The sequence below is a fragment of the Coturnix japonica genome, chromosome 13 (genome assembly GCF_054131305.1).
Source record: "Coturnix japonica strain WE chromosome 13, WE-NBRP24, whole genome shotgun sequence".
In the NCBI taxonomy this organism is placed as follows: Eukaryota; Metazoa; Chordata; class Aves; order Galliformes; family Phasianidae; genus Coturnix; species Coturnix japonica.
Genome location: NC_140675.1, coordinates 13488798 through 13505125, shown reverse-complemented (window position 1 = coordinate 13505125; position 16328 = coordinate 13488798). Strand labels below are relative to the sequence as shown.

Below are 16328 nucleotides of genomic sequence, written 5' to 3'. Positions count from 1 at the left end.
TCACAGCCAGCACCCACCTCAGTTTTGCTACCAGTTTCCCCAAAACGTGAGGTTTTTCACTGAGGAATCATGACTCAGACAACTTTGGCACACATGCAGGAACACCACCACAAACAGCGATGAAAATACAAGAGAGCTGCAATAGAAACGTCAGCTGTTCCAAGCCGAGTTGCAAGAGCCAAAGCACTGCCAACACTGCAGAGCTGGAAGCTGTGAGGTGGAGCTGACTTTGAAATCCTGACACTTATCTCTTCTGACTAACATAAAATATGTACCTTGGCTCGTGCTCGCTTCCTATATACGACTGGGAAGAGGATGGCTTCACACTGCGGTTTCACCCAGTTTAGAAACGGAAGAGAAACCCATGAGAAAATCATTTCGCTAGACTAAAAATAAATAAATCCTTTTTCTTTTCCTCTTATAAAGAGTTTAAAGGAATATGGTGGATGCGATCAGGAGGTGGCCAAACGTATTCATTCAACCCCCAAAAAAGAAGTTTAATGCCACGGATTGTACAAAGATTTAAGTTCACAACTACTGCACAGTCATTATTATGTATTATGATGGTCATTATTATGTGTTTCTTCCAACAGATCAATTTGCTAAGCAAGGGACGAGGTAAGGAAATGCAGTTGTTAATAAGCCCAGGGATAAGATCTCAATTTGGTTCTGAGATGCTGCAGTTCCATCTTTTCTTGCATGCACAAACACACGTTTTGCTCTATGTGGAACTGACTCCTACATCTCTACACATTGTCACTCTGCCCTGCAAAACTTGCCTTTTTAATTAGAAAGACAAAAATATTAATTTCCCCGATCCAGAAATCTCTCCAAACAACTGCATTCCCACAAAGAATTTCCATTTCAAGGAAGCAGCATTCTCAGACAAAGGAGCCTTAACAAGAAATCCCTGGGCAGTTCCTTTCATGTGGTCACTTACTTTTGCATCAGTTTCTGCAAAGACAGCGAGGAGTGACAGTCTGTTCCTGCCACGGGGAGATGAAGGGCTCCAGCACTTCAGGAGGAGATCAAACTTAACCTCTGCCTTTCATTTCATTACCCAGTGCCAGTGCTTCCAATAGTCTTTATATGTGGAGGGAACATAAGAAATGCAATAAACATCAAAACAGTTTTGCAAAGAAACACACAGCATAGATACGTAGCTTTGTTAGCACACAGTACCATCGAGCAGCCAAATACCCTTAAAAGAAATAAAGAGCACAGTCTTCCTCTTCTTCCCAGTAAGAAAAAGAGAGACAAAACGAACAGACCAAAGCACACAACGATGCACGTCCTGAAACCAGCCCTTTGTTCTATTGGTCAGGTTGCTGGATTTAAATGGGTTTTATTGCTTGGCCAAAAATGTTCCTGCCAGCAACAAATATTAAAGCACTCTTCCTCCTTGAGAAATGCCATTTCCATTGCAGTGCTGTTAATGGTCCTCTACACCTGTGGTTGTGCACTTGGGATCTTGCAGAGACACTCAGGGGAAGTTGCAGTTTTGTTGATGATTCCCAAAAGTGAGGTTTTTTAGAGCCTACACCAATAAAAAAAGACAAAAGATCTACACTGCTTAATACAACTACAGTGCATTTCTGACCAAATATTCCTAATAGAAAGCAACCTAAATCTATGGAACTCCACTAAAAGCACCAAAAACCAATATCAAATCCCGAATAAGGGATGAAGAAGAACCAAACAGAGTTGGGCTCCTTCCAAAGGGTCCAAGAGTCAGCACCCTGCTCTCACTGAGCCTTCTCATAGGTCCTCACACAGCCCCATGCCCAGCTCTGAGATACCAAGGCCTCAATCCTCCAATCTGCAGCTCTGCCATATACTCAGGGAACAGCCGCCCAGGGCCAAACCATCCCCAATGAGCCCAGTGCTCAAAACCTTTCATTCAGAGCTATAATCATCCTCTATAAATTACTGCCATAAAAGCTTCAGGTGGTGTAGATCAGGTCAGAGAAAGGACATCTGAATGGTTAACCAGACACAGATAAATCAGGTGTATGTTAGAAATGACAGCATGATTAATGGAAAAATAAAAACGCCAGCAGTCCCTTGGATGTCCTTTAGTTTATTATTATTATTACTCAGGGATTACTCTGAACATCAAGGTTTATTTGACTTCAGAAAAAGACAGAAAAATAAAAACAAAGCTCGTCCTGCCCTGCCAGGCTCCAACTCCTGATGAAGGCATGCCTTGAAGACAGCTCTGCCCATCTCCTATCCTCCGCCATCAAAAGCTTGGCAATATCGCAATGAGTTTAAGTAGCCCCTTGCTGAGAGGCATCAGCTGCCGAAGCCAACAGTGTCATGGAACCAACCCACTGTTTTCCCTGGATTCTTCCCAGCTTGTCCTTCTTGCTAAAAACTCCACCATCTCCCACATTCCAGGTGCGTAATACCTTAATCTGGCCATTTGGCTCGCAGCACAATCACAGCAGATCTGACTTTTTTCTAACAAGTAAAACCAAGAAGACAGACAATGCTTGGGGCTATCCCAACTCTTAGCATTTGTGACAACACGCAAATATTGCGGGGAAAACAAGGCTGCCATTAGCCCAGGTGGGCAGCAGGAAACAGAGCAGCTCGGACACAGCAGCACAGTGAGCACTACAGCCAGAAGGAAAGCATTGCTCAGGAGCAGAAAAAGCATCAGTAACCCACAACGAGGCAAAGACAAAACAAAGCTCAGGTCCTCTGCCATCTCTTATAGAAACCTCATTTCAAACAGCTGTCAGAGTTTTGTTATTTTAAAAACAGAGCAATAATAATAATCCCATAGTGAAGTATTTACAAGAACCATTTTTGTGGCTGTGGTGTGAGGTTAGCCTTGCCGGAATACTTTGCTCCAGTTCTGCAGAGGGAAAATTCAGAGTTTTGTTCAACTAATTAGAAGCAACCAAAAGAGGGAGAGAAGGGAGGCCTCCTGGCTGTGGGTGCAACTGCTGCATCCTCTCACCACCCCACAGCTTGAGCAAAGTCAGGGTGCTCCCTCCTGCCCCGTTACCTTTCCCAAACCCATCTGTGCTGCAGCCCTGTATCATGTGTCCCTGCTGCTCCTTCGTGCTGGGTCAGTCCTGAAGGCAAGCAGAGCAGTGCAGCAGCCAGGCAGGGCCAGTGAAGCTCTGCTGAGCAATGCACAGAGCTGAGAGCTGCAGTGGTTAGCATTCCCAAGGGCTTTTCCAAGGGAGTAGGGAATTAATCACACTTGCCCGGCCACACTCCAACTGGGTAATTACATTTGACCTCCCTAAGCTCCCCAAACAAGTGGATATTGTGTTCAGGTTGCCCTGTTTAACGTGCTGTCCACGTGCATTATGAGGCCATGCTAACCATCACCCGAGCGGTGGGCAGCACTTACCTCACCTCTTGTGAGCTTGGAACAGGTTTGGGATCCTTTGGCAAAGGAAATGCCTTCCTATCACACAAACAATAGCAATCAGTCTAAGCTGGAACATTTGGACATCAGTTCTCCTCAAAAATGCTGAGGATCAGAGAGAGAGCTATTGTTCATTTGCACCTCTCTGAACTGGACACTAAAAATAGGCATACCTAGATATAAAGAACTGACACATCAGCACAGGGAGCTGTAACTGAGAATACTGCAACAAATCACAGGTTAACAGGCTGAACACAAAGCCAGCATCTGAAATGCCCATATTTAAAATAAAGACCCACAGACATTTTCTTCAGCCAACCTCGTTAGAGTTAGAAGGATAAAGGGAGACATCAATTCCATTGGCAATAAGCACATTAAATCCTTTCCCTCGGATGGAAGAAAAGCCCATCACGATGCATTTCAGAAGATAATGCAGAGGTTATGATGCTTTGAATATGATACACCCATTAGCACAAGCAGATGCTGTGGTTATAATTGTCAATCACTACACCTGCTCCAGCCAAGCTACAGGTCTCTCAGCTGTCATTAAGTACAGACCATGTTTTCCCAAACCATGGTGGACAAGGACCCAACTTTAACATGGGAGAAAGTGTGATTTAGCTCAACCTCAGCAATGCCCTAAGACAACAGCCTGACTTGAGCAGAGTCCTGCTCCTGCTCAGCACCCAAACCCAGCTTCACTTTTTCTAAGGAGAACCTCTGCCTGCAGAAAACATTTTTGTTTGTTTCCTTTTTCATTAAAGCTGGGACAAAAGTCAGCCACAAGAGCAGCAGAGAAACAATCTGCTTAAGGAAAGGGTTTCCCAGTTTCTGCAAGACCAGCGTTCCCATTACACCCACTTACATTCCTGGATCAAGAGAAAATAAAATCACATCCGCGGGCCGGCACTGCTTACACAGGTCGGCAACCAAACAACATGGCAAACTGCTGGGAGAGAATTACTTGTGCAGGGAAATGGTGCTTGGAGAAGTCACACATTCGTTCCAGCTTCGCCATTTCCATCAGTCCTTGTTAAGGAGTGTTTTATCCTTTAAAAATCATTTGCATAATTGCCGCAATCAAAGGCAGTACTTTACAGTAATGACTTTAATGGCTGATTTTTCCTTAAACATTCTTTTAAGGAGGTGCCTTCCCAGGCTGGTGCACCCACATGTGGAGAAGCAAAGGCAGGAGGTGATGCTCGGGAAACAGAGGAGGGCTGAGCTGCTTTTTGGTTTGTGCTTTGTTTGTAGATCCCTTTTTGATGCTCAAAATGTATCTCACACCACAATCTAACACTTAAACAGAATCTAGTGCATATATGGGAAACATCCTGGGGTTTCTTTTGCACATTTTGACCATATGTAATCATGTTATAGGGGAACCTAACTCCTTTCAAGGCTAAAACAAGGTCTAAGTGTGCCCATGTCTCAGCCTCTATGTCTTCCCTGACTGAAGGTTAGCAATAAAAAGTTAAAGAAATACAAAGCCTGTCAAGCTTCATTCAGTGCATACAGCAGTGGCTCCTGGGCACTGGGATGTGCCATGAACAGCAGCACAGCCACTGCAGCAGTCAGGTAACACAAACTCACCAGAAAAACATTAATCATTGATTACAAACTGTGCATTACTTCATGCTGTTGGATCAGTTGCTGCTGACATCCATGAACAGACAAGATACCCCACCAAAGAGATACCTATGAAAAGAATTGAAGGTCCTTTCTCCAAGACTCTGTGTTTTTTGGGGGGAGGCACTGCAGGAACCCAGATGTAGAGCAGCAAAGGGGTACAGGGTAATGTGCACAAAGGTGACAGCTGCTCTGCATTTCTACAGCACAGGACTTGCTGCAGCACCTTTAACGAGCTGTTTCAGCTGAAGCAGGAGCCCCTGCCTGCTACTCTCAGCTGCACAGGCACATCTACTCAAGAATACTCAGACAATGGCTGCAGAGCTTTGGTAGCACTGTAAATAACTATTTAAAACAGGCAAGCACCATTGGCCCAGGTTGGAAAATGAAGCCACATTTGGAGCTCATGTGATGGCTCCAAGGGGAATCTAGCAGCAGAAGCCAGCAGGGCTCCACTCTTGCTCCCACGTGCCATCCCAAGGTGTGCACCTTCTGCATTACCCACTGCAATCCCCAGCATCACCCATGGGTGCTCTGCACATGAAGCTCTCCTGGGGTCCCAAAGCATTCCAGCTCCAGTCTTCATACACCTGGGGGTAGGACTCCTGCTTAATTGAGGTTCCCAAACGAGAGAGAGGCCCGGATGAAGGCACGCTGCCCTTTAATGCAGGTCTAATTACATTAAAACAAAACGCTCTCGTGAACATGGAGAAAGGCTGGGGAGAGAATCAGACAAGCTATAAATTAAAGCAGAGGATATGAATACCATGCAGGCTGCAGTGTTAGGGTTAACGTGGGTCTGGAAACAGTTTAGGGAAAACCTGGTGTGACTAGAGGCCAGCTCCGAGTTTAGTTGCTTTGGGCTAATCGTTTCCTTCAGGCAGGCTACTCCAGCACACTAATAGGTTTTAATAAAAACTTCCAATTGGGCCAGTAAACCCCTCATTAAGCTGTTTTTAAAGCATGAATTTAAGAGCGGCGAGGGTAAAAGGTCACGAGGAGTATTTAATTCACAACGGCTGGCAAAAGGTGCTGTTGTGATTGAAAACACCAGAGTTCAAGTGTCCAGGGCCACATAAACATCCGACTCTGTCACTAGACCTGGTTAAGTGACAGCTTGAAAAATAGATTTAATAAGACAGAGAGAAAAGTTTCCCACTCTTACACGAGAAATAGGAACAGCAGATCACGGTAATGGCCAGGAACAGGAACAGTCACTAAGCCAGCCCAGCTCTCGCCTCACAGCAGGGAAGGATGAGGAACAGCACTGCAGTTATCTGGGTGCCTGACCCATTGCTCCTCCCCAGAACTCAGTAAGGCCTCATGCTGCCATCAAGCCAAACTCTCCAGGAATACCAAGGGAGAGTTCTGCATCCCTGTCAATTTGCTCACTGTGATGGCTTGTGATCTCAGCTCCATCAGCAGGCACTGCAGATAGGTCTGCAAGCACAAGCGGCTTTGCTCAGAGCACAGCTCAGCCCAAAACTTCAAGCCTTGTAAGCCAAGTTTTAGCCTTGCACAAGCGAGGTTTGACCCAAGTGCTCCCAACTCTCATTGTCCTCCACAGCCACTGCTCTGCTCACAGTGCAGTGCAAACTCACAGGAAAACTTCATCCCCTTCCCTTGGAAAAGCACACTCACAAAGGAGAACATCTCAATCTCACACTGCGAGAGCCAGAACCCCAGCTGTGCACTCTAACATTTCATTTTATGTCAATGCACATCTAAAATTCAAGATCCCTGAAGACCTTTTAAAAGAAAATTCTCTTCGGAACAATTTGCATTGAAGTACAGAGCGAGGATTTAACAAGTAATGGAGAATTACATACACTCCGCTCTCAACTTTTTATTCTACCTCTAATCAAAACACACTTCAGCTTAAATTCTGAGATAACAGATGCCACACAAAATTCAGGAGCAGGCAGAGATGGGGACTAAATTATTTGCTTATTCCATGTTTAGAGATGATAGAAAAAAAAACTGGAGTTTAATTTGATGTTCAAAGAACCTCTATTTGTCTCCCCTGCAAACCAAAATTAAGATATTTCACTGCAAGAGGAAAAAAGCTCTTATTTTTAAAGCATGCTTCCAACTCTGGCCATGCAGTTGGACTGCACAGAGTATAGAAGCGAAGCTCTCTGGAACCATCCCCAAGGAAACATTTGCTTTGGCTCCAAATAGGACACTTTTGTGCATCAAGAGTCAAATAAGATCAGCTGTTTCCCAAATCCTTTCTGTTTAATGAGCCCATTGATAGCCCAAAGGTAAACAGGCACATTTCTGACTTCTTTTTGCATGTTCCTTACTGGGAATTCAAACTGCTGCTCTGAGAGGTGTCTGATGACCACAGACACAGCGACCTGGAGTCAGAATCTCCCCAAACAGTTGCATCACTTTCCCACACTACACCTGGATTTCTGCTCTACAGGGAGACGTGGCAGCCTGCAACAAATTGAGATCTCTGCAGCCCTTCTGCAGCTCTGCATGGCTCCCTGTTTGTATCCTACAGCACCGCAGCACTACTGCAGCACCTCAGACCATGCACCGTGCTATCAAGCTGTCTTCTGAGTATCTGGAGTTACTTAATGTAATAAGAACAAAAGAAAGAGGGTGAGAAACCCCATACAGGAGCATCACCTTCTTCAAAGCCTCTGTGAGAGCAAAGGTGATAAATCACTGCACAAACCAGGTTGAAAAACCTCAAGGTATCTCAGACAGAAGCACCATCAGGAACTCTTGGTCCAGAACAACATACCCTTACCCAGAAAGAGCCAATAGTAGCCATGCTGTCAGCACCACAGATCTGCTCATGCAGCTGTAGTCTCACTCTATGCCAGAAGAAAAGAAACCCTTAATTTTAAGGAGGAGAGAAAAGACTTTCAGAAGGATAACAAGCTGGTCTTGCTGGTTGTAACACAATGGAAAACGTAGCAATGGCAGCAAAGCAGCAAGGTCCAAAACTGTAGCAAGTGAAAATACACTGAAACGCAACAGCTGTGGGCACAGAAATAAAGGGAAGAAGCTGCTTACCTTTAGATGGTACCTTCAGAAGGCCTCAGGTACACAAGGATCTCCAATAAGATCCCCTTGCCTCCACTGCCAACTCTTAAATGAGGTCTAGCAAGGGGTGGATCCTGGTTCCGTCCCTTCTGGTCACTCAGGTACATTGCATACACCTGAGCTGCCCTGGGTTAGCCCTGCCTTCCTACCAGGTGCTCAATCACTGTTCCGAGTTATGACTCAGAATTTCCACTATGCTGCTTCTCTATGAGGTCACTGGGTTCTGCAGCCTTCAGCCAGAGCCAGACTTGGCTCTGAGGATGATATTTAAGGCTGAGGATGGTGCTGCCATAGGAGCCCAGCTCTCCCAGAGAAGCCTGCAGGTGTGCTGTGCTGGGGGCAGGCAGCATCTCCACCCGTTCTCAAGGCTCCAGGAGCCCCAGCTCAGCAAGGACGGAGCAAAGCATCTTCAAGCACTGCAGTCAGCAAGCAGTCTGTGTTCAACCCCCAGAGCACTGCATTACAGAGAACAGCATGAGAAGGGTTCAGGTGTACCACACACCTAAGCTGCATCAGCCCACTGGGACAGATCTGGTGCAGAACCAGCACGTGCTGATGAAACACACCGTGCTGCACCTGAAGTCAAACACGGAACAACAAATAAAGCCAAGAAATCATTGCAGCTCAGCTAATTTCAGACCAGCTCTAACCCTCAGGCTGGAGCCCACTCCAGGTTCCCAGCACAGAGCACCTCTCAGAAGCAAACAACCCAACATGGCTGCTGCTCTGTGCTGCAAAACCTCCAGCATGGTGCCTTGCAGCCCATTCCACAAGCAAGGTGTGTTTTTAATATATGTTACCTGACAGCAATAAGAGCAAAGAGCAGAACCTGTGGCAATACCAGTTGATCCCATTTGGCCTAACAGCTTGTTGTTATTTCCAGACTCGGGAGTTCTTTAAAATTCATAGAGACAGCCTGCAGTTTTAATAGAGGCTACCAAAATCCATTCTAAGATGTATCCAAATAAAAAAAAAAAAAAAAAGAAGCATGCTTCCTGGAGGGGAATAGGAAACAGTCAGCATTTACAAAGATCTCTCCAGGAATTTCTATTTATTTATTTATTTATTTAAAGCTCCTGCTTTGAAGTAGATGCTACCAAAGAAGAAGGCTTCCCAGAGCTCAGCAATATTTAATGTACTTCCACAGCAATGGATGGCAGTGTTGTTGTTTCAGCTATATTATAACAAAAATATTGTGGTTTTCCTGTATTCTAACAAAAGTAGCTCGAGATTTACATCTCATTCATCTCACTCAGAAATGGTCCTTAAGCCAAAAACAAGGAAGGGAGAAACCCTACTGCGTACAAAGGGCTTCAGAAACCCTCGTAGGGTGGCTCTCCAGTCAGGACACAAAGAAGGGACAAAAACACAAAACGCCACTCGGGAAAGGCAGCTTTTGTACAACCATTGGTGAAAGCAGGAAACATACAGAAGATAAATAACTTGGGTTAAAACTACAATGGGTGCCCTCGCTAACACATGTATGAACTCATATGGCAAAGTCCAGCCAGTTTAAATATCCACACCAGTTTGGAGCGATTAGCTAAAATACACAGAGGGGAGAGCAGTTCACCATACTCCTCTGCTTCTCTGTTTGGTGAAGCATCACCTCACTGGCACACACAGATGGTAGGTGCACTTGGAACTTGTTAACATGGCCATTCTGAACAAGGAGAAGGATGCGAATCCCTGAAGGGGATACAAGAAGGAATAAAGAAATAAAAGGCAGAGAGTAAAAACAATCTTAAATGTAAACATTTGACAGAGGGAGAAAGTTGATGTAAAAGCTACGTACCCACAAATGCACCAATAAATTATTACTGCAGATTTTTTTCTTGTTTTTATTCACTTACCAAAGGAATACCTGCAAAACAAAACGGAGAAAAAAAAGCAAAAGTAATTAAAAACTCAGTTAATTGCTCATAGGGACTTGCGCCTCTGATTACTCTGAGTCCAAACTCTACACAGCTTTTGGATTTCAAACCATCTGCCAAGGAGGACGGCTGCACGTCCGCCCCATGCAATGCACAACCCAGGGCACCATGTGGCAAACTGCTGCTCCACCTGCCCTGTGGCCTACATAGGCCTACTGCAAACAGTCCCAAAATTCATTCAGCAGCTCGCTACGTATTTAACAACAGTTTCACATGGGTCTACCAGCATCTACATAGCTATAACTTTAAAATGCGCTGCTAGTTTTAAGCTCATTAACAAACACTGCTCTTTATAAAGATATCTGTCATTAAGGGCAACCCAGCTTCACCGCCCTCCACCACAGTTGTGGCGCACCGAAACAAACTCACACCAACCATTCTTATTTCTTGGCAGAAGGAAAGAACCCCCCGAGGCTCATTTGAAACACGCAGACACACACACACCAAATGAGGGACTAATAAAACACTGTATTCTTCTGAACCACATTCAGTTTTCTGACGTGTGTCTGTTGCTGATTACATCAATCCGGGCTCCGGGACTTGTCATGCGATGACAGGCAAACACTTGTGAATTTACTTCTCTGAAGAAGTTTGGGATGTAAGCACCAAGGAGCCCAAACCAAACAGCCAACTCTGCACACTGACAGCAGCAGAGCTTCTTGCAGGGCTTTTTCATAGGTATAAGTGAGTAGGTACCAAAATCTCCTAGACTTCAGATTGTGGCTTGGAACTCAATGAATGTTCTTCCTTCTCTTCCTTTCTTACATGGAGTAAACAGACATAGACTTTATGTAAGAAACACTTCCATCTCATCACCCCATGCCCTGAAGTCTGAAATATCACCCGGAGATAACAACAAATGAAAACATGGATTTGATTGAGTTTGGGAAGATGTCCAGTGCTGTGACTTCTGCTCTGCTTATCATTAATGCCCCAAGTTTTGCAAGTTTGAAGTGTGTTCCATTCATATTTTCTAAATCAAAGAGAAGTGTGATGCCATTCCTGCTCTTTGGTGGGAGAAACACTCATTAGCCCCAATTCATCATTAGAGACAAATCTCATGTCACACTTGGAGAGACTGTAAATATCAGCTGGGAATCATAAACACGATCAAATACTTGGGTTAAGTTGTTTTCATCACATTGTCACGCTGATTAATTCTAGCTCTAGTGTAGATCTGTAGTGTATTCCTGGAAAGCAAAACCTCACAGCAAAGTGTGGTTTGAACTACAGGAAGCTGCATCCCTCCCCACCAACACATCCTCCTGCATGGAGCCTACTAATGAATAGTATTAAAACAGACAGAAAACTCGCGTTTCCCAATGCCTGCTAGGAAACATTTACAACCAAAAAGCCATCCTACCCACCACTCATATCCTGGCATTGCCCAGCCCTACAGGGCCCCTCCAACCAAAGGGATTTCCATAGGCAGGATAATTCACGGCTGCATCCCCAGCCTGCAGCTGGTGTTAACAGCTTCTCTCACTGCTCTCCACAGAGAACATCCTCTGCAGAAAGTGAACCCAGATGTCAACTTTCATCTTCATTATGAATCTCTTATTCTCTGGACTGCACGGCTTAGGATGGGGGAGAAGGCTTTTTGGGTAGAACAGGGGCAGCTTCTATTCTCCACCAGGATACAGCTCCAAAACCTGCAGGCATAATGCTGCCACAGCAGCTCCTCTGCACAAGACAAGCCAGGTAGAGCCGAGATGTGGTGCTGCTTCCCAGTGAGGAATGGAAGGTGACACTGCTGTCCCCATGTCACTGGTGTTGCCCATGCATGGGAGGTGGCAGCAGGGACAACACAGCTCTGACAGAGCTCAGCTCCAGCCACAATTCCATATATTGCATTAGGAGTGAAGAAAGGGCAAAGTTACAGAACTCACTGCTGCTATCCCACACGTGGCACTCCTAAAAGTGATGGAATTAAGTGCCTGAAAGTGCACTAGGTGATCACAATGCACCCAGCAAAGCCATAAACACTTCAGGTCAAAACCCATCTTTTCTCTATATATTTTAATATGTATATATATATATACACATATACACACACACAGATTTGCACTTGGGAATCCACTTCTCCAGCACACTGCCTCTGAACAAAGCCAGCTGGCACACATCACTTCCAAGAGACCGACTGTCCATCAAAACGAGCTGACAGAATTAACCCAGTGCACCATTAATTTCAGAACATCATTAACTTAAAAGTGTGGGGGTAGGAAATCTTATTGACAGCTGGTTTCAGTTGCTGCCAAGCCTTCAGCATTGCACAGCGGTTGCGGGGGGAGGAAATAAGCTAGAATGGCAGTAAATGAAACCACTCGTCTGGTTTCTGGATTCACTTTATTGTGGTTGCAGATCTCTAAAAACTGGGATCCTGCGCTCTGTAATTACAACATCCACGTTTCAATGGAAGGAACGGGGATAACATCATAAAAGAGGGCTCGAAGGGGAGGATTACGCCTGGGTGTGCGCCTGGAGCTGGGAAAGGTGCCCGAGCTGGGGAGGAGCAGTGGATGAGAAACCAACGGTGCCACGATCTGCCCCTCACAAGGCTGGGAGTGAGGCTGGTTACATGGCCATATACACATTACCCAAGCCCTGCAGCCTGTGCTCATTTCCAAAGTTAAAGTCACTGTGCACCCTTGCCTTACATGATGGCAGAATTGGCCAAATTCAAGCAATGCTGACTCTGGATAAATCCTTCCAGTGCCAAAAGCAGATGCTGAAGCAGCAGCCTCGAGGAGCCCACTGTGAGCTGCTCCTTCCACCAGGATCAAAGCAGAAAACACAAGAGCAGGAAGCAGCGCTGCACCCAATCACTGCACACCATGAGCAGAGCCAGCTCACACAGGCACTGATGGAAAATAAGAGTGTCAGCATCAGCTTGGTGCAATGACACTCTGCAATGCCAGGCAGCACATTGATGCACAGGAGTGACACAAAGCTGCAGGTCTGCCTCTCTGGGATGCTGCAGCAGACAGGTTTTGTGTTTCAGCTCGCAGCACATTGATGGGTAAAATCTGAGAAATGCACTTCAGTAACTCTGTTCCTTGAGGAAATAAATCATTGCATTGCATTAATCTCTAAAGGTTGCCCCCCCAAATCTCCTCCTGCCAGCCATTCTGCAAACACATAAGATTCCCCATTAAAAGCAGCTCACAGAAGGTTATGTGTTTCAGTGAAAGCACTGTACGAAGTTCACACAGACATGAGTTATTTCAGTTCAAGTTTCCATCTCCGTCCTACCACTGAGTCTTCCCCCAGGAGAGCTTTGCCTTTGCAGCCACTTCCCTCCCACTCCCCAGGACAGCATCACTGTTTATCCAGACTGATCTGGAAGTTCCCTCCAGCAGCACAGCTCAGCCCTACACCTTTCTGGTGCTTTGGGTAACCCAAGCCCAGCACAGAGCCTGCACCACCGACAACAAGCATTCTCCAATGTAAATGTTTGGGTGAAGACCCTCAGGGAAGTCAGCAAACAGCTTCCAGAAGACCAGGACCCCTCCCTGACCCTCGGTCTCTTTTGGGCTGCACCAACCTCTCTATTCACATTCTTTCTAACCACAGCTGTTGGGGAACTTAGATGAGTGAAGGAACACAAATGTGTGCTGGACCAGGCTGGGCACATGGAACTATTTGGCAAGTTACAGCTTAAAATAAATAAATAAATAAATAAATAAATAAATAAATAAATAAAATTTAAAAATTGTGAAAAAAACATTATTCATTCTTTTACTAAATCTTTCAGCTGTGGAATCAATACCCGAATCTGCATACTGGATACAGCTGGCAACTGGATGTGCCAGATAATAAGCAATTAAAAGTATATTTGTCTCAGTCTCTGGCAAAGCCCCGTGGTACATCTGACACCACGCAGCCATGCCACAAACCACAGCATAATGATCATTCTGGACTCTCGTTTTCTCATCGGCTGTGATTTGCAGAAGTGATTGCAAGCTAAAGACAGTTCCTGCAAAGGAAAACAGTGCTATGTCATTATCTGCCCATATGCACGGCTCCCTGCACAGCTGCCTTGTTCCATATCCCATTCTGATCGCTCCTGAAGTCTTGTATTTCTTCTGATGAAATCAAGTCCAGGGCACATTCAGACAGAAGCAATGGCTGCGACTCACTGAGGAGGCTGAAGGTCACAGCCTGACACTGAGGCTGAACACAGAGCACTGGTGCTGCACACATGGCTGCATGGGACCCTCAGCACAACACCTGAGAGCACAGTGAACTAACAGTGCTGCAAGACAGCCAAAGGTTTATTAATTAAAAAGAAAATAATAAATAATCCAGAGGTGCTCTATTATTGAGCAAAGTAAAACCAATAATCACAGCAAATCACTGCATACAACTGATTCCAGGGATTTAAATTCCTCTTCAATGTCCTCCTTTTTAAACTTGAATTCCTACAGGCATCCACATTATTTAAATAAGACTCACTGTAAAGGTGCTGCTTGCTACATAATGCAGAGCCTCTGTCAATACTGCAATCTCCCATGCTGTAGTTGCTCAAGAAACCCTGGCACGTCATTCCACCAAAACCACTTCTCTTGTTTTCCTATGCGTTCCAATGGCAAGCTGCACTTGCCACGGCTCAGTTCTCCCCCAAGAATCTATCCATGGCAGCAGACAGCAAACAGAGCTGAGGCAGCCCAAGACTCCACTGAAGCATCTCATGACAGCCCGTGAGGCATTTGGCAGCGCTGCTCACATGGAGCTCCTTGTATTCATGCCGTTGCTGGACCTGGCTTCTCAATCCCTGCCTTTGCAGTCCTTTCTCACAAACCAATGCACAGGTTTGGCAGAAGACAAGGGCAGGGATGCTCTCAAGGCTCCTGGGACATCCTGCATCACCTTTGCTCCTCTCTCCAACCCAAGCACCCACCCTATGGCAACTAATCCAACCACTCCAAGCAAGGCAAGCAGCAGCCTCACCCCCAGAACACACGTTTATGGTCTCACGGATGGAGGAAGGAGAACAGCAAGTGCCAGGTGATTGCATCGGCCCCTCGGGTGGCTGCTGAGCAAACATCAGCCCAGGGCAGGGAGAGGAGACCTTAACGCGCTGGGGGGGATGCTAAATGATTCATTTCTGACATCAGCCGTGATTAAATTTTAATCTCTCAAACAAAAATGTGGTTCTCATTAGCCTCATTAGTTCCCAGTTGTACTGCAAGGCAACAGTGTCACATGGTATTAATCTTTGTTTTCATTAATATGTCATATCAACTGCCCGCGTCTGCTCTCAGCATTCTTTGAAACTGATCCACTCCCTCTCTTCTCTAGGAGTAGGAAGTGCCAAAAAGCAGCTTCCTCGACAGGAAGGATGACCCCCTGAGATCCTTCAGCTCCGGGTTTACGTTTCTAGAGATAATCTTTTCTTTCTGGGGAAAGAGGGAGGGAAGTTTGGAATGAAGGGATGGTAGGGCTGTGAGCCACAATAACAAAGAAATTCCTGAGGTTTATAGCCAAGGCAAGGGCCAGATAAAGGAATGAGATATTGTACATTTCCTTGTTGTTGTTGTTGTTGTCATTGGGATGCTTGAGGGAGCTAGAAAAATAAAGCCAGGTTGCAGACAGGGTTACTTGCAAAGCCTCTAGTAAAGTCCAAACAGCCCCAACGCAGCATACACGTCAAGGTGATATTTGTTAATGTGGTTTACCTGAAAACTTAGATGCCTTTTTAAATGCACAAAATGGCACACTGCATTCAGGCACCAATATTAATTATTGCCTGCATTTCAAAGTTTAAAATCTGATGTTAATTAAGCCTTAGACCCTCAGTACAAGCCTCGTATTACTTCCAGACAGGCAGATAAAGCAGGAGAGAGACCACAGTCACACAGTTAAGTACAGCCCAACACATCCATCGCTGCCTATAGGAGAGGCTTCAGCAAACTCCCCAGCTGAACCAGGCACATCAGTGAAACCCAGGACACACAAAGTCCCAGTCCCTGCTGGCACACCTTGTGAATCTTCAACACTTGCTTGCTCAGGGGTAGCCAAGGAAGCATTAGCGAACTACTCATGCACCAATGCTACCAAATGCACCAAGTCCGTGCACGTACCTTCATCCACATGAGGTGGCTCTGGTTTGCCAGGCGCTCAGCGGATGATTCTCCATCTGAATTCTGAATGCCTGGTCTCTTCTTGTCATAAGACAACCATCCCTGCAAGCACTGTGCCCTCATTGCAAGGGTCACAAACCAGCACGCTTAAAAAGGCAAACAAAGTTTGCTAAATCCAGTCCATAATTCACACTACGGTTGATTGACACACTGGAACGTGAAACCTGTTTCTAA

At 45.6% G+C, this 16328-nt stretch overlaps 1 protein-coding gene across 6 annotated transcripts in view; it reads right to left on the bottom strand.

Moving 5' to 3' along the window:
* Window positions 1–16328, bottom strand: part of LMF1 (lipase maturation factor 1) — a 148585-nt gene that overhangs the window by 118696 nt on the left and 13561 nt on the right. Inside the window, exon 3 of one of the 6 annotated variants that reach the window (XM_015876946.3) lies at window positions 9931–9941. The exons of 4 other annotated variants lie outside the window; for them this stretch is intronic. In XM_015876946.3, coding sequence (XP_015732432.2) covers window positions 9931–9941 — 11 coding nt within the window. Of the gene's footprint in view, window positions 1–940; window positions 1915–9930; window positions 9942–16328 lie in introns of those variants that run through there. One more of the 6 variants, XM_032447600.2, reaches the window with a different exon arrangement.